This window comes from Prionailurus viverrinus, chromosome B3 (genome assembly GCF_022837055.1).
Source record: "Prionailurus viverrinus isolate Anna chromosome B3, UM_Priviv_1.0, whole genome shotgun sequence".
NCBI classification, from domain to species: Eukaryota; Metazoa; Chordata; class Mammalia; order Carnivora; family Felidae; genus Prionailurus; species Prionailurus viverrinus.
The window spans coordinates 64,482,835-64,501,795 of record NC_062566.1 but is presented as its reverse complement, the minus strand read 5'-3'; the positions used below and the strand labels follow the sequence as shown (position 1 = coordinate 64,501,795).

The window sequence follows — 18,961 nt, the reverse complement described above, 5'->3', positions numbered from 1 at the left end:
TAGCAGATTTTCAGAAAGCAGGAACAGAGAAAACAAAGTGAGGAATTAATGAAGAAATAGTATTAAACATTCCCCAAAGCTGGAAGGCAAGCATTCAGACTGAGAAAGCCCACAGAGTCCCTACCACAGTGAAGAGAGACCCACAAAAGGGTCCATTCTTGTGAGACTTGGAACAAAAAGGATCAATGCCCAAACACAGCACTGTGGAATTTTAGACAGAAGGGCAAAACAGAAGATTTAAGTAGCGCTCAGAAAATATAAACAGGTCATACACAAAGGATTGGGAATCTGAATGTAGGTATCTCAGTAGCCAGGCCTTAAGCTAGAAGAAAATGAAGAAAGCCTTCGAGATGCAGAGGAAAAATTTATTTCCAATGTAGAATACTATGAATTACTTGTGAAGCATGATTTAAACTTCTTAGATGATGATTTACCTCCCATGGATCTTTTCTGTAAAAGCTACTGGATAATGGGCTCCACCAAAGTGACGTGGTAAACCAATGAGGGAGAAAAACAGGAGATCCAGGAAACATGGAATCTAGGAGAGAGGCCAAGGACATCTCCTAGATGACGGTGGATGTTTCTATAAGAGGACACTGATAGAACAGCCAATATGATTGAATCCCATCAGGGGAAAGTTTCAGTTCTATAGAACAGTTTGAAATGAATGAGCGATTGGGTCACAGAAAATAAAGCAAACGATTCTCTCAAAAAGCCTAAAGTCATTCTACCAATGTCAGCAGAATGAACGTATAGGACTTTTCCGATTACATGCTCTAAGACTGACAGCTGGTTTATATATAGTGGCCAACTTACAATCAGTGAGTGTGGCATTTCACTCATTTTGTAATTATCAGCAAAGGTTGACAATACCTTAGAGGAAATTATATTTTAAGAATAACACTTTAGCTGAAAACAAAGCAACCTCAAATCAAATGCAAGTATAATCTCATTTTAAGAGAAAAAGCATCATGGAGCCCACTCTTGTGCTTTGTACAAAAATGAGAAGAAGTGGAGAGGCAGGGCTTCTCCTCAGGAATTCTCAGACATCCCTGAGCACAATGCAGAGATGGCAGGCACACATCGTTAAAACTTCATTTTTTTTCCCTAGATCATCTGTAAAATCAGACAATCTGGATCATTCCCTTATGAACTGACACAATTTTGGAACAACATGTAATTTTGCCCTTTGGCTACCCAAAGTCCCAACAATGGAACTTCCTGTCATGGTATGAAAGATTGTATTCAAATTAGACTCTTCCTGCAGTGTGACCTAGGATGTTTTCTCTTCTCTGGCCTTTGTTCCTATCCTTTTTCCAGGCCTGGGGTTTCTGCTTTAGAGCAGGTTCTACCCATCCTTCTTCCAGCAAATTCTCATTCAGTTTGAGCTAACCTGAAGTAATTTCTGCCATTTGCAACCAAGAATCCTGACTGATACATAGCCCAACCTGTAAGTGGAGCAGATATTCCATATACATTGTCCTTGAAGGATGGTCATATTACCTATGAATATCTCCAGCCACACCGAGCACCCTACATCCCAGGGCCAGCTGCTATGGTGCTGGATAATTGCAGATATGGCAAAGTAGTTTTTTTCATTGGGGTGAAATGTGTTTCCTTTCAACTTCTATCCCATTGCTCCACTGGTCTATGGAATAACCCACAGCAAGTCAGACCCTTCTGTGACACTGTAACTATTAAGTATGTATAGTTATGTTGGTCCTCTCTTCTTCATTTCTGGTTTCCAGGGAGAATCTGCATCATGGTCACCACCTTTCTTAGATCCACCTCCTGACTGTCAGCATTTTTGACTGACCTCAAAACAAAACAAAACACAAGCCAATGTTTCCCAAAGTACGTGACTGTGGCGAAAGCATTATGTTGTCCTTCATTCTTAGTTACTATGTCCCCATCACATGTTGTTTCTTTCTTATTCCCCTAAATTTTATCAGACCTATTTCTTGACCCCACTGGTTGCTTGGTTTGGAATTCCCAATGAAGAACTTATTATTCAATATCCTTCTCAAAAGCCCTTAGCCCAAGACCCAAGCGAACAGGAGATCTGGGAACGTTGACTTACCTGTGGCATGTTCCCGTAGACCTACATCAAAGGCAAGTTTATCTGTCTGGGATCTTGATGTGGTCAAACATGTTAGATACTGTGAAACAAGAGCAGATGCTAGTGAAGTCATACTCTTCTATCAGGTCTTGGCATCTCACCACTAGTTGGCTTCCAGTTGTCAATTTCAATACTGAGCTACTGTATAAAGGGCTCGTTTACTGTATTCAATGGTATAACACATTTGAGATATACTTTTAATAGTATATTTAAAATCTCAAAGATGTTCTTCTCTGGTGACCCAGTGATTTAACTTCTAGGACTATATGCTACAGATATAAGTTTGAAATTAATATTTCAAACAGATTTAATATGCTTTAGTTCAAAGATACTGAGAAACTTTTAAATTGGAGACAATATAAATGGAACGTCTACAACCAACAATAATGCAAAAGTTAATAAACTTTGGTCCTTCATTTTATGAAATATGTTACCATTAAGAGTATTTATCCAGAGTGTGTAATAGCATGGAACATATGCAAAACAGCACAATTAACAGGTACACAATACTTAAATGTCTGGCAACTAGGCTAAAAGGAATTACACCAAAATGATATCTGAAGTTCTCTTTGGACAGTGAGATGGACCATGATGATTCCCCTACTTCTATTTATTTTGGTTTTCCAACTTTCTATGAGCTTCAGGACTTCTCAATGTGTATGGGACCCCCTCCCCCCAAACCCCCGCCACTGATTATAAAAATGCATGTAAAACTTAACATTGATATTTAAAATAACCTAATAATGGAAAAAAGCCATGGCCTGTTCCTTGCCCCCTTTACTGGCAGACACAGTGGCTGATCTTAGAATCAAACTGGTTGGCAACTATGCACTTGAAATGTGGTTTCTGAGTTCTACTTCTACTTCTCTGCAACAGATAAACGGAGAATCATTGCATTGTCCAAAATCCTATGTCACAGGCTTCATTCTCAGAGCTACTCCTAAAAAGAACTAGCTAGTAGAGAGTTTATGTTAACTGTGAATCCAAATTTTTCTGGGCCTGGGGGACAGTAAATATAATAATAAATCACATAATCCTTCACATCTCTACCATGCTTTTAGCCCAAGTTGTCAAAGCCATAAGAGGCTTGCTGTTTGAGGTTTTGTTTAGTCTGTTCAGGTAGGAAAAGAGAGGTATTAAGGTTTTATTTACCCTATGGATAAGCACCAGGTTCTGAAAGATACATGATCCCATCTCAGTTCTAGACATCATCAGGATACAAAGTTTCCCCACTCTCTAAATGTCCCCATCTCCTGCTCCTATAACCTTCCATTTGGTCACTTTTGTTCTCTGTCCTCTGCCATGAAAGACTACAACAGAAGAATGTTCAGGCTGAATAGGTCAACTTCTTACCAGTCCTCAGGAAGAAAAAAAAAAGCCGCCACAAATAAATTATTTAAGAGCCAGCTGCAGCTCCTGCTGCCAATCTGACAGTTCAAGCTTTGAGATGAACTGTGAGCATACTGCAGGTGTAAATGTGTGAAAACGAAGTCTTGAATTAATGTAACATTTTCCACTTGGGCCAGAGAAAGAAGACGAGCCTCCCTTACACTGATACAAGTGACGATGAGCAATACAGGGATGGAAGCAAGCAGGATTAGAGCTGGCACGTGTTACATTCGACTGAGATCACCATAGTCTCCTTAACGTGCCCTGCAAAAGTTCTACAGTATCTAGATTTTTCTAATTATATTTACTTAAAACTTGAACACTTTTTCTCATGTTACACTGAGTTAGCACCATTTTGGTTAGTTCCGGTTCCAGACCCCTAATTAGTTACAGCTCAATGAGCTTTCTGTGACGGCTTTGCTCCTTATCTTCCTACAGCCTCTGGATTAACATAATACCTTCCAATTATTCCAGGACTGAAGGCAATGGATACCATCCCATTTCCGTTAGCTAGCAGAAGAGTAGAAATTTCATAAAAATCTCATTTGATTTTTCTTCTCTGTTGGTTATCCTTATATGCTTAACGAATTATTTCATGGTTTATTTCTTCATCAGTTGAACAAATATTTATTGAGCATCTAGTATGAGGCACTGTCCTTGATAGGGTTAGGTTTAGTTAAATTAAAAAAAGAAAAGACAAGGTCCTTTTTCTTCCCAGAGTGGGGAGGAGAGTGGTTAGACATTAGGCAAATACCTAATTGCAAAATGAGTAACTTACATGAAGAAAATGCAAAGCAATAATGTTCTCTATTTAAATTCCAAATTACTTGTGTGTTAACATAATCTAGATGCTTGTTGGTTTCCTATACTTCCTCCCTTCTTCATCTTTTTCCTCCTCCTCGAATGGTCCAAGTGGACATCCAGATGTGCTTACCATTCCGCTGAAGGAGTGCCGCAGGAGAATCGCGTGGCCATATAGCAGGGTCCTGTGGCCACCCCCTTGTGCTGCCTGTGGGGAAGGACAAGGAAAAATGTCAGCACGGGCCGCTTGTGGCCCCCTCTAGAGCAAAGCAGGACAAGAATTCTGAAAGACAGACTACAAAGGAAAGACCCATTGCAAAGCTCCCCAAGAATTCATTCTAGAAGCGAGTGGCCAGCCTATGGGCGAGGGGGAGACTGGTGACCACAGCCATGCAACATCCTTGGGAGAGGGTGTGTAGGGCCAAATCTGTTCTTAGAAAGGTCCCCTGCCCAGGATGAGCAGAAACCCGAGCTGTTCTACCAGAGAAGCGTGTAAATGAGATAGGTACTGCTTACCTTCCTTTGAAACTTCTCAGAAGCATTCGAGAGTGAGAGAGAGAAACAAATGTAACTATAGCCTAGCGACAGAAAGGCAGCTTGGGGGACAGGCATATGGTCACATTCTGTGCCCTGTGGTCTTTTCCCTTCAAGGCGTGTGGCCTTCTGCACCATCACTTAAAGGGGTCCTATTTACCCAGATCTCACCATTGCAGACAGCTCTGAAATGCAGGACTTTCAAAGGGCAACCAGCAGTGCAGAAATGGACCCATCAGCTGCAGGACCATCTCGGTACCTTCTCTGCCACCCCAGGTAGTTCCACTTTGGCTGTTCACTCAGTGGCAACCCACCCAGTGGGAGAGGCACAAGCAAAGAGACAACTCAACATAAAGCTGCTGTGTCTGCTTCTTTTTCCCTTCATCTGTCTGATTCACCCACCATGGTCTAAACCCAACAGTACATGATAGGAGACAAAACTATTATTTATTGTCATTATTCCTGAGTTGGTAACATGACAACATTGAAATCCACAAAGAAGTCCTAGAATTTGTTGGTATCCGCTTTTTCGACCTTTTGCCTAAATCCCTTCCCCATCCTATTACCCTGCCCTGAGACACAGTCAAATAATGTTGATCACACATACCCCTTAGGAAAAGATGTTTCAGCATAGGACCCCATCCCTAAATATGCACAAAACACATCCAAAGCCTGAGATGAAAGTTAATCCTAACGAGAAATTCTAACATTTTCCTTCTATATGCCAAGAGCACCTCTTAGGCACCAAATATTATTTAGACCTGCACACCAGCAACCACAGGGGCTAGTGTGAGGTGTGGTCCTCTCCTGTGCCTACCCTCCCTCAGAGCAATGAGCAAAGAAGGCAAAAGCCGGTGGTATGGAGAGAAGGCACAGGTCTGAATAATAAGGTCTGGAGTAATTTTATTTCAACTCTATTTGGATTAAAAGAATTGCTCTGTTGAAGAGATAACTTTTCATGTCATACCAGGAGCCTAAAGAAAAGAAAAATGATAGATGGGGTATCATGTTTTTTAAAAAGCTGATAAGTATATAAAAAGGTGGCTGCACTTTCCTCACAGCTGCAGAGATATTTAAGGGCTCCCCAGACCTTAATACGGTGGAGCAACGAAATGTTCTTTGTACTATTTCCGAATTGCTCAAAATCATTCGAACTAACTTTAGTTGCTGTATTTCCAAATGCGTCAACAGCTACGTTAAAAGGAGTCACACCCAATCATTTCCACAGCCTGTCCGTCTGCTGGTTTCCCTATTTTCCCTCCTGAACCAGTCCGATGTCTCAAACCGAACTCCTGACGAAATGACAAGTCCTGGTGTTAACTGTGGGTCACACCTTTGTCTTTGTTCCCATCGACTCAGTGAAGCATCTTAAAAGGAGCCCAGCGTCGCTGACCACAAAAAGTGGCACCCAAGAGCGTGTGTTCCCCCTCTTCTCTGGCACTGCTGCAAACATCTGGCCCTCACAGCCTTTATTATGGCACCAGCAGAAAAGCAGACAGATGAAGCACAAGTGTCCCACTGGGACTGAATGGAGCAGCACCATGAAGAACACAGGAGGCTTCGCATCCCGATGCCTCCCTCTGCCACGGCAGTGCCTCGTTACACTGGTGGGCACCATCGATGGGTTACAGCAGAAGCTGCTGGACACTATTCCTCTGTGCTCGCTCTACCAGGCCTGGGGTGGAACCCGGGAACTGGCGCTTCTAATAAGTTCCAGGGGACAGGACCCTCATGTTGCTGGTCCGGGGATGACATTTTGAGGGCCACTGCTTAAGGAATGATCAAGCTTCAGTGCTTGCCAGAGTAGAGGCAGAGGTTTTGACAATCATCATCCCGGTGAGAGCTCCTATGGGTACACACCAGGGGTAGGTGCTTTCCAGAACATCGTGGTTTGTCATCAGGATTTTTCCAGGGAGGAATGATTGCCCCCACTGACAATGTGAGGAGTTTGACCATATATCCTACGGCTGGATGTGGCTGGTGGTGGTAGCGGTGGGAAGTGACCTCACGGTCAATTCCAGAACATGAGCCTATTTTGCTCTAGTTTTTATAATATATTCATTTGCCTACCGTATACAAAACCAGTGTAAAAGCAACCAGGAAAGCAGGAGAGAAAGATACTTCCTTAACTATTAAAGGAAGGTGAATTGATACAGCAGGGATTTAAGGAGCCCTGAGCATACAGCAGGCACAGAACTATGCAAGGTGTTATACACGAACTATCTCATTTTAGACTTGCAATTAGTGCTGTGAAGTAACTGTAGTCATTATCTCCATTTTTCAGCAATGCAAACTGAGGCTTTAAAAGGTGAAGTAACATGTTCCACGTCATACAAGTTCCAAATACAGAGTTGGGATTTCACCGTATGCCATGTTGTCTCCATCTTGGTACTCTGGTCTAGAAAGACTCGTGTAAAAAAAAAAAAAAACAAAACCATGTTGCAAATAGGAAACAAGCTGCCTGTTTAAAGAGGTGAAGACAAGGTGCATTGGCATAGACTCAAAGGGTAAGAAGGGTGTTGAGGGATAGCATTATTGAAAAGGTAGACCCTAACAGGTTAGAGTGTTGACAACCAATGAGGCTAAGAACGAGGCACACACACGAGCAGAGGCCTGTTGGTGGAAAGTATGAAGTGCACACGGGGACCAACAGATGATTCATTGATTCGTTTTGGGGTCAGGTGAAATGAAAGGGAACACCTGGAAAAAAATGAGGGCACAGGTACAGGGCAGTCAGATTATGGGCAGCCATGACTGTTCTACTGCTAATGGGACGCTGGTGTAGTTTTTTGTTTTTTTTTTTTTAACTGGTGTAGGTTTTTAAAAGCAGAGGGTCACTGTCAAAAGCGTACCTTAGGAAGGTAACCCTGATTGCACAGTGGTGGAAGAGCTGGAGGCATCAAACCCTGGGACAGAAAAGATCATTCATTCATTCAGTTCCTATGACAACAGTAGAGTGTGGAACCAAACATCTTGGCGTCACCCTTTACTCACTTCTCCCTCTCATACTCCACAGTCAAGCCACCTCTGGTGCCATCTCTGAAATACATTCTATACCCAAGTATTCAGTACCCTGCTGTCAACACCAAGGACGCAGTATCCACCTCCTGCCAGGCTGCCTGGTACACACCTGGACGGTAATAATGGTGCCCTAACTATGCTTCCTGCTGCATCCACACCCCCACCCCCACCCCACCCCCTTTTATAGTCTGAGCCAACATGGCAGCCAGAGCCATCCTTTTAAAACTCTATTATATCGTGTTACTTCCTCACTCAACTTTCCCACAGGCACTCCCTCCCATCCACTGTGGCTCCGTTTCACACCTACAAGTGCAATGTCCTCACCATGGTCTCCAAGACCCTGCATCAGGACTTGGCAAATCTTCCCTATAAAAGACCAGACAGGGGGCACCTGGGTGGCTCAGTCGGTTAAGCGTCCATCTTCAGCTCAGGTCACGATCTTGCCGTGTGTGGGTTCCAATCCCTCATGGGGTTCTCTGCACTAAGTTCAGAGCCCACTTTGGATCTTCTGTCTCACCCCCACCCCCCGCTCCTCTCCCTGCCAACCCCCTCTCTGTGTCAAAAATAAGCATTTTTTTTTAAAGAAAAAAAAGACAAGACAGTAAATATTTTAGGCTTTCCAGGACACATATAGTCTCTGTCATATAGTCCTTTTTAATTTCAACCAACTTTTTCAAAACCGAAACCATTCTTACCTAGAGGGCTACCCATAAACAAGCCACAGCCTAGATATGACTGCTGGCCTTGGTTGCTGATCCCTGCCGTCCTTGATCTGGATCCTTTCTACCTCTCTGACATCACGAGCGTGCTCTCCATCACTCCCTCTGCTCTAACCACACAGGCCCCTGCTCTGTTCTTCAGACAAGTATGCTGCTCCCTCCTACCAGAGGGCCTTGGCACATGTGTTCCCCTCTGCCTGGAATGCTCTCCCTCTAATATTCCTGTGGCTCATTCCCAGGCTTCATTCAGTTCTGCGCTCACATTTCTCATTTGGAGAAGCCTTCTCTGATCACCCTTCCTAACGGAAAAATCACCCTTACTCTGTCATAGTTTGCTGTCTCATTTCTTGAGGCATGTATTATTAGCTGATATGAATTCATGTTATTTCTGATATGCATCTATCCTCCTCTACTCCCCAGGATATAAGCTTCATGAGTCTGTTGTATTCTCTGCCACAACAGCACTTTTATCAGTGCCGGGCAAACAGTAGGCACTCGTTCATATTTCCTGAAGAAATAAATAATGATTACATCCAGTGGTCCTTTTGTCTCGCTTTTATGGATGGGAAAAGATAAACTTTCCCATAATTGGCTTGTAAGAGGTGAGTGGGGATTTGAACTTGGATCGAACTACAAACTCTACTAACTCTTTCCACAGTCTGACTCTACTTTTGGACTAACATTCCAGGAAGGATGTATTACGGTACACAGAAGACTGCATGAACCTGCTCACAGGGGATTCAGACCGCAAGACTCTGAGGCAGCATTGGGATGGCAGTCCTGTCCCTCCATGAGTGGCCTTAGCTGTCCCCAACAGCAGGAGGAGATTATGTGGTACCACCTCACAGCACGGGGGTGGGGCAGGGTAAACCTGGGAAAGGGCCCTGATGCCACATCCAGAGGAAAAATATTCCACTGGATCATTAATTCAATTGTCTTGCTTGTATTTTATTTCTTTTAAGTTTGTTTATTTATTCTGAGAGAAACAGACACAGTGCAAGTTGAGGGGCGGGGGGAGGGGCTGAGAGCGAGGGAGAGAGAGAATCCCGACCAGGCTCCACACTACCAGCGCAGAGCCCAATGCAGGGCTCGAACCCACGAAGCTGTGAGATCATGACTGTGCCCAAACTAAGAGTTGAATGCTCAAGCAACTGAACCCCCCAGGTGCCCCTTCTTGCTTGTAATTTTAAATGTTTTTTTTTAATTTTTTTTTTTAACATTTATTTATTTTTGAGACAGAGAGAGAGCATGAACAGGGGAGGGTCAGAGAAAGAGGGAGACGCAGAATCTGAAACAAGCTCCAGGCTCTGAGCCGTCAGCACAGAGCCTGACGCGGGGCTCGAACCCACAGACCCCGAGATCATGACCTGAGCCGAAGTCGGCCGCTTAACCGACTGAGCCACCCAGGCGCCCCTCTTGCTTGTAATTTTAAACTTAACTACATTACTGACATTTCTTTTGGTGGATACCAGAAAACACCGCCTCCCAGTAAGATAAACCTGTTATGGCCACAGAGGGGGAACAGTAATTCTCTCTAGCCACACGTAAGTATTTCAAGATATTTTAAGCGATCTTCTTTTCCAAGCTGGAACCCCAAGTTCCTCTTTGGGGACCCCAGGCTCTGGGTAGGCTCCTTGGTGAATGTCACAGAACACATGAAGGCTTTAGTTGCCACCTTCCTGGGAAGTTTGTAGGGCATGAGATCATCTGTTGGATGTGCCTGTGCACGCTTTCATTTTCCTTTTCTTCTCTATCCCACTCTGTTCTACTTTTAGGCTATCAAAGAAAGAAAGAAGCCTTTCTAGAAGGCCACAGAGCAATAGTTCCTGGACAGGCTGGAGGCCCCCCACAGTGCCCAGGACGATTACATTTCCTCAGATACTACTGACAACTAATAATGATGCCATATAAGTAAAAACAAACCAACCGAACACCCCATTAACCTAACAGTACCCCTAACAGTACAAATGAAAGCAGGTAACTCAGTACTTTCAGTAAGAAAACCATTAAAGATTCTATTCACAACTGATAAAAAAAAAAAAGTAATAAATTTTTCAGGAATTTACTTAGAGGAGTTAAACCTTTAGAATGAAACCACAAACCTTTATTCTATAAAATGTAATTTGATTTGGTGAAATATTAAGGTGTACAAGGAGAATACCAATATTGGTAAATGCCTGTTCTTCTAAACTTAACTTACGGATCTAATGCAGTTTTAATAATTCTAATGGAATATTTTGGAATTCAGCAGAGTTGCTAAAAATTCACCAGGAAATAGAAGCAGTAAGAAATTTTTATTCTCGGGCACCTGTGTGGCTCAGTCAGTTAAGCAGCCAACTTCAGCCCAGGTCATAGTCTAATGGTCTGTGGGCTTGAGCCCTGAGTCAGGCTCTTTGCTGACAGCTCAGAGCCTGGAGCCTGTCTCAGATTCTGTGTCTCCCTCTCTCTCTGCCCCTCCCCCACTCACACTCTGTCTCTCAAAAATGACTATTAAAAAAAAATTATTCTGAAAAGGAACTAAGTTTTAGCAAATGTTGTGAAGTAAAATTAATTCATTCTGGTATGGTTCAAAAAGAAGAATGTAGCACAATCTAGGCAGTCCATAAACAAGTACCAAGGATAGCATGTGATAAGACAGATTTTTAGTACAATGGGCAGGGGGAGGCATGATTATTAAACAAATTTCTCTGTGATATGTGAACAGCAAATCAGAAAAGCATTCAGTAAGATCCACAGGAAATATAAAAGATTCTGGATGGATAACAGAATTAAATATTTTATTTTAAAATTAAATTCTAGAACTGGCACATAATAGAATAGTCCACCATTCCTTTACAGAGCTAACACTTATGTATGTTTGAAGTAACAGATGCGCTCAAAGGCAACAAAAAACAGATAAGATTGTACAAAGATCACTGGACTTCAGAACACTGCAAACACTGAATAGATTTCAGAATACTTTGTATTATGACAAATGGGTTAACATCTTGTTGAAATGTAAGAAAAAAACTAAGCCTCAAGTAAAGAAAAAGGCAAAGGAGATGAATAAATGATTCATATCAGGAATAAAGTTAAAATATATGGAAGGGACTTTATCTCTTCTAGTAAGGAAAGGAGTGACAATTAAAGAAAGCATTTTTTAGACATCATTTTATATCAACTAAATTTGCGAAAATGGGGAAAACACAATGCTGTCTGAGCTGCAGTTTAGCTGGTGTGATCCCGTACGAGGGGACACTGGCGCGCAACTCTTGCATGGCAATGTGGTAATACATACAAGAGCCATAAAGAGGTCTGTAGCCTTTGCTGTAGTCATTCCACTTCTGGGAGTAATTCAAGACAAGCAAAGAGGTATGCACCCTGTTGTGATAAGAGCATTATAATGGAGGCAAATCAAACACCTGGAAAGAGCCTAAATATCCAAAACACAAATTGTGTCTCTAAGTCATGGGCTTCTTTAGGAAGTTCTATCCATAGCCATTAAAGAAGACAATCACAGAGGCTCCCAGAAACAGAAAAATGTGTGCAACATGCCGCCCGTGAAAAAGGCAGAATGCAAAATGCCTTCGACTGTTATGCATCTGCAAGAACGATAAAGAATCTAAAAAAAATGAACTAGCCATTTGGTTGGCTGTGGAACCATTTGAACTTTTCCAAATTTTTCACCCTACTAGCCTGACATTTTAATAAAAAACACATTTGTGTTGGGGGCAAAAACTGTTGCATGTGTTTAAAGGCATGGAATGCTACAAAAGTGTTTTGTCTCTTCATGACAACTTAAGTTGCTCAAGGATGTCATTAGCTTGCCAGAACTTTCCCTGCCTGAAGGGCTGATGGCAACACACAGCAGGGGGCCTTCTTTTTGGCACTAATCCAGAGACTAGCTCTTCCCTGTTGTCAAGTGGAAACACCAGGGAGGAAGTCTTTAGCCAAGACCCCTCTGACTCCCTCCTCATTCCTTCAGGCCCAGGTCCAGACTCCTGAGGAAAAAATCTCTCACCGCAGAAAGTCACTTCTGCTGGGATCCCAAACACACTCGTTCTTCTGACTGCTCTTTGAGGAACCTTCACCTTGGATCCCATCCTGATTCCTGGAGACTTGCTTCCTACACTCTTCCATGCTTCCAAGGCTGCCTCCCCTCCTGCATCAGATTCCAGGCCTACCTTCCCCTATTGTCATAGGCCAGCCCATTACCCAACTCTGACCAAACTCTCAAGTCCTCACTTTTCTAAAAGGGGTGGGCAGAGAGGGCTGGGCAATACTTCCAGAGCTCAAAGGACAACAAAGGAACTGATGGGCATTTTCCAAACAGGTCTGAGATTGTAAACTCCTGGTAACAGGGACAATTTTTGCTCTTTAACAACAGTTAAGTAGCCCATTAAAATTTAAAAAGTGTCACCCGGGGATGGGAGGCCACATGCACAGATTAGTTTGACTTATGCTTTAAAGTCAGAGATGGAGGGGGGCACCTGGGCGGCTCAGTTGGTTAAGTGTCTGACTTTGACTCAGGTCATGATCACACAGTTCATGAGTTCGAGGCCTGTATTGGGCTCTGTGCTAACAACTCACAGCCTGTAGTCTGCTGCAGATTCTGTGTCTCCCTCTCTCTCTGCCCTTCCCCTGTTCATGCTCTGTCTCTGTCTCAAAAATAGACTAAGACATTAAAAAAAATTTTTTTTTAAAAAGAAAAACCAACATTGGTACCTGTTTTTGCTGACCAAAAGAAATATAAAGGGGATTTTCTATTTCTCACACATGTCTACATAGGTTATCACAAACTGTGAGATTATGACCTGAGCTGAAATGAAGAGTCAAGAGTCGGAGGCTTAACCGACCAAGCCACCCAGGCACCCAAAGGGATCATTCTTTTATTTTGACAACTTGATTCTCTATTTGTAATGGGATGGTGCATATGGACCCGAAACTCCTAGTCAGAGGAGGCTGAACCACTGGCTACAGAAGGCCACACCTCCAGGAAAGAATCACCCTAAGGGGTTTCCCCCATAAGAAATCCTTCACGTGAGTCTGGGGCAACTCAACCAAGACAGCACAGGCCTTTAAGGTAAATGTACTTGAAAAGAAGCCATACTCTTGGCATTACTCGTGGGCCTCTCGGGATACTGGTAAAAACTGAAATAATGAAACAATTTTAATGAAGTATAGAAAAGAGGAGGAGGGTGTGGCATCTGACAGCCGTACTTCCCCACGTTCAGTGATCATGGCAGTCTCCCCAGTTGCCTTTCCAAAAACACAGGCCCACATGTCAGAGGCTGTGAGGCACAACAGGACCCCCAGAGAAAAGGTTGACTCCGGTTGGCTGAAAGCCTACGGGAGTCACTGCTCCTTCTGCTAATGCTCTTGCAGCAAGGTAAGCAGGGGGACAGGATTCCAGGGAGCTCCGCCTCCCACACCCTCACTGCTTCCCCCTCCCATCACCACGTGTGACAGGACTGAAGAGTGCAATGTCCCAAAAGCTTCGTATAAAACCAGGGTATTGTCCTTTCCTTCACTCTTCAAGTAGGGAGAACACAATCCATCCCCAGCCACGTACCAAGAATGCCAAATTTACCATTCCCACAGTTTATAATTCACTCAATTCAGCCAAGTCCTCCTCTTAGAATCACACAGAATTCTTTTTCTTGGGTAAGAAGATTCTGGAAATCTCATTTTTGTTCAGGTCATTAATTTCCCAGCCACATGGAAGTGTTTCAGGACATAAAGATGAAGGGCCACAGCCTGATTTGAGAACGTTCTGGGTCAGGAGCGCCCTCTCCAGCAATAACCTGTACAGCAGGAAGCTATTCTGTTTCAGCAAAAAGCCCCTCCGACACAGATCTGGCCCAAATCTTGCACATATTTTGGTAAGTGAAGTCTGAGAGATGGCTCACATGACCTAGGGTCTGTGGAGGGGCTTCCGTGGTGACCCGGAGTTCATGAGTTCCTATGAGAACTTTTAAACTTCTAAGAAAGAAGAGTCCCTACATGGTGTACATGTAATCCCTGAACGCATGGCTGAAAAGACCTGAGAAATCTGTTATGTCTCTAAAAATAAGTTTTTGATCCATGAGAACCTATGTAGATGTGTATAACCATTTCCCTCACTCCCTCCCAATCTGAGGAGTTGGGAAACAAACCAAATTACTCTGTGAGGTTCCCACCAGGGCTAGGATTTTACAAACACTGATTGTGCAACAGAAAGATAACCATTCTCCACAGAAGGAGAAAGAGCCTGTTGTTGGGATGCCTCCAATTCAGTACAGGGTCATTCTAGATACACCTGTGCTTTCCTTTGAACATAGATGTCCAGGGAAACCAGACAGCCAGAATGGCAGCTCTAACACGTGTTTATTTTTATGGTGTCTTTTAAGGGAGCAAATTGACAGGAGGTATCTGTCAGGGTATTACCGACATTTAGATTGATGGCAAGTATACTTTGGAAGAAGGTGAAGCAATCATTTTTTTCTCCGAATTAATGTTTCCCCCTCTATCCCACAGCCGGCCAACACACTTCTAAGAATCTGACATTGCCAAGTTCATTCTTTACATAAAAGAACCCCAGCAGTTGGATTTGTTTTCCAGTAACTGCTCTGGTTTTTTATTTCAACCACCTACACATCATTCATCAGGCCTCTGATGAAATGGCAGACCAGCAGCCACATAGGGTCAAGACTAAGCACTCTGTCCAATCATTGCCTTTCATCCAAGGTAACATATACTGAGTATTTTCTACCAAGAGTTTAACATCTGAAAGGTCAGATTACCTTGGCATGAAAAATTGAATATGTCTCTAATCTACTATTTCTCTAGGGAAAAAATAGGAATAAGTTTTTTTTCACAAAGCCACTGTTGAGTCCTACTGTGTGCAAACACTTCTACCCATGAGGGCTATGAGACAGAAGATGAAATCAATTCTATTTTGCTCTTTGATCCTCCTCCCTTTCTCCTGCACTCCTCAACCTATTTCTTTTCCTCTCTCAGATGCCCTTTCACACATTCCTCATACTGATCTCATATCTGATCTTGCTGAACAGAGATCAACTCCATCCTGCTCTCTATACCCATACAGCAAGCCCAGGGCCATATATCCAAGCAAAACAAACACACAGCCTGATCTGTTCTTGAAGTATATTAAGTGGCCTTGGATGGAGAAGCCAACTCCTAAGAGTTCTGTGTATGTGTGGACCTGTGTGAAGATAGGAAACTAGGTGCCCCTAATACTTGCTATCTGCCCACAGACCATATTCTGCTCTGAGAACCATAGCACAATTCTTCTGAACATCTTATAGACTGATTCCAGACAAGTAGTTCTCAGTCCCACCTATCAATCAGAACCACGGGTAGAGTATTAAAAATGAAACCAAAGCAAGCCAAACAAACCAAAACCCTACAGCATAAAAGGTTGGGCCATCCCCTAAGATTCTCATTCGGTAGGTCTGTGATGGCCTGGGCTCTCAGGGTGGCTCTGATGCATGGCCAGCTTGGAGAGTCACCCTTCTGGGGTTTCTCAGTCACACTGGAGACTTCTCCTGAAGTCATCTGCATGGTATTTACAGTCAGCAAGTACTTCGCTGTTCTCTGAATTGTCTTTCTGGATGAGGGACTGATTTTCCTGTTAGCATTTCTCTAGAACCCCACCGAAGCAAAGAACAAATATGGTTGTTACCCCTTGTCCTTGATAGCTTTAATCAAACTAAAAATTGCCTCTCTCTGCTTCTTAGCTCTGCTGCCATATATGTGGCAGATGGAAAGACAAAAATCTCTACTATAACATCTCTCTGGGGAGTCCCACTATCATCACCCCCAGATCCACACATCTTTACCATGTTGCAGGTCAGCTAGATTCTTCCTGATATGCCTCACTCACATTCTGGACCTCCTTCCCCACCAGCCTGGACTCTACTGGGCCTGGAAAAAGATCAAGTTCATGGCAAAGAACAGAACAGGTTAGGGGGAAGTTCTTTTACTTTTCTGCTGTTACCGCTGGGTCACTCCTCTCCCTAGTCAGTCATCTCTGCTCTGTTTTTACTCTGGCTTCTGTGCTTCATTGGTCCCCTGCCCTTAAGAGTGCACAGCACCCCACATCCTTATTTACAACATGCCACTTTTCTGTGTCTGCAAGGTTAATGTCTCTTCGAGGTGTTCTGACTCATGTAACACTTGAGCAGTTCTATTCACATGGCTGTTTTCAAAAGCCCGCTTTTCAGAGGTCTAAGTGTTCCTGCCCCCAAGTAGCTCTCTGTCAAGGAGAACAAAAAGAAGTCTTCTCCGCTGATCTGTGAATGAAAGCTATGAATTGGATGGCACAAGCACCACTGGATCTATTTTTCTCCCTATTGTGCAGAGAGTAAACTCATCACACTGACACTGGAAGGATAACCTATGAAGACTGACAAGTAAAACCCAACTTCCCTTGAGCTGCAAGAGAAACTCTATGGGCAAGGGAAAGAAGAGATATTAAAATTAGCAGCAGCCATTTGTCGGAGGAGGGGAGCAGCTCAGAAACATGGAATATGGTTCACAATTTGAAAAATATAACCAAAAAATAAAACTCCAACTTCAGTTGTGCTGACCTTTGCCTCCTTTGATGGCTGGAGAAAAATCCATCAATCAATCATTTCCCAGTGGGTTTGGTAGTTACCCTAATGTGCTGACTTGGTACTCAAAATAACATGACAAGCAACAAAAAATAAAGAAAATAAAGAAAAAAATAAAAAGATCTCATTTTCAATAGCATCAAAAACAATAAAATATTTAGGGTTACGTTTAACCAAGGAGGTGACAGTTACTTACACTGAGAAGCATATGACATTGATGAAAGAAACCAAAAAAGACACAAACCAGATGTAAAGATGATACCCTGTATTCATGGGTTGGAATAATCCATGTTAAAATGTCTACACTACCCAAAGTCATCTATAGATTCAATGAAATCTCTACTGAGGTTCCAATGACATTTTTCACATAAGTAGAAAAAACAACTTAAAATTTATATAGACCCACAAAAGACCCCAAATAGCTAAAGCAATACTGGGAGAGAAAAACAAAGCAGTAGGCAACACACTTCATGATTTCAAGCTTTATTATAAAGATAAAGTAATCACAACAGTATAGTACTGGCATAAAAACAAATACATAAACCAATGGAACAGAATGGAGAGCTCAAAAACAAACCTACGCATATACAGTCAACTAATATTTGTCAAGGGAGCCAGGAATACTTGATGGAGAAAACACAGTCTGTTCAATAAATGATGCTGGAAAAATTGGACATTTAAATGTAAAAGAACAGAACTAGACCCCTATCTTAAACCACTCACAAAAATTAACTTGAGATGGATTAAAGACTGAAATTTAAGACCTGAAACCATACAACTCCTAGAAGAAAACAGAGAAAAGCTCCTTGATATAGATCTTGTCAATGACTTTTTTTTTGATAGGACACCTAAAACACATGCAACAAAATGAAAAAATAGGCGGGACTACATCAAGTTAAAAAATTGCACAGCAAAATAACCAACAAAGTGAAAAGACAACCTACAGAATGGGAGAAAATACTAACAACTCATGCATCTGATAAGGAGTTAATGTCCAAAATGAATAAGGAACTCAAACGCAGTAGCAGAAAACCCTAAATAATCCAACTAAAAATAAGCAAGGGACCCAGGTATCTTTCCAAAGAAGAGATGAAAATGGCCAAGAGATACATGGAAAGGTGTTCACCATCATTCGTCATCAAGGAAATGAAAATCAAAACCGCAATAAGATGTCATCTTACACCTGTTAGAATGTCTATCATCTCCCCGTACCCCCTGAGCACCCCCCAAAAAAGATCAAATGTTGGTGAGGAGGCAGAGAAAATCAGTACCCTTCATGTACTGTTGGCAGGAATGCAAATTAGTGCAATCACAGTGGAAAACAGTATGGAGGTTCCCCAAAAAATTTAAAATAGAACGACCATATGATCCATCAGTGCCATATCAGGGTATCTATCCAAAATAAATGAAATTACTATGTTGAAGACTTACCTGCACTGCCATGTTCACTGCAATGTTATTTATAACAGTCAAGACATAAAAACAACCTAAGTGCCCACTGACAGTTAAAAAAGTTGTGGTGTCTATATACAATGGAATACTATTCAGTCACAAAATGAAGGAAAATCCTGTCATTTGTGACAACACAGATGGACCCTGAGAGCATTATGCTAAGTGAAATAAAACAGAGAAAGACAAAACTATATAATGGAATCTAACAAGAGGCAAACTCCTAGAAAAAGAGATGAGATTTATGGTTACCAGAGTGGGGGTTGGGGAACGGGGAATTAGGTAAAGGTGGTCAAAAGGGACCAACTTCATTTAGAAGGTAAGTCAGTATTGAG

At 42.5% G+C, this 18,961-nt stretch overlaps 1 protein-coding gene across 1 annotated transcript in view; it reads right to left on the bottom strand.

Moving 5' to 3' along the window:
- RYR3 (ryanodine receptor 3) overlaps positions 1 to 18,961 on the bottom strand; it is a 368,605-nt gene that overhangs the window by 292,707 nt on the left and 56,937 nt on the right. Inside the window, exons 4-5 of the mRNA XM_047863199.1 lie at positions 4,443 to 4,517; positions 2,081 to 2,159 (exon numbers count right to left, since the gene is read on the bottom strand). Coding sequence (XP_047719155.1) covers positions 2,081 to 2,159; positions 4,443 to 4,517 — 154 coding nt within the window. The remainder of the gene's footprint in view (positions 1 to 2,080; positions 2,160 to 4,442; positions 4,518 to 18,961) is intronic.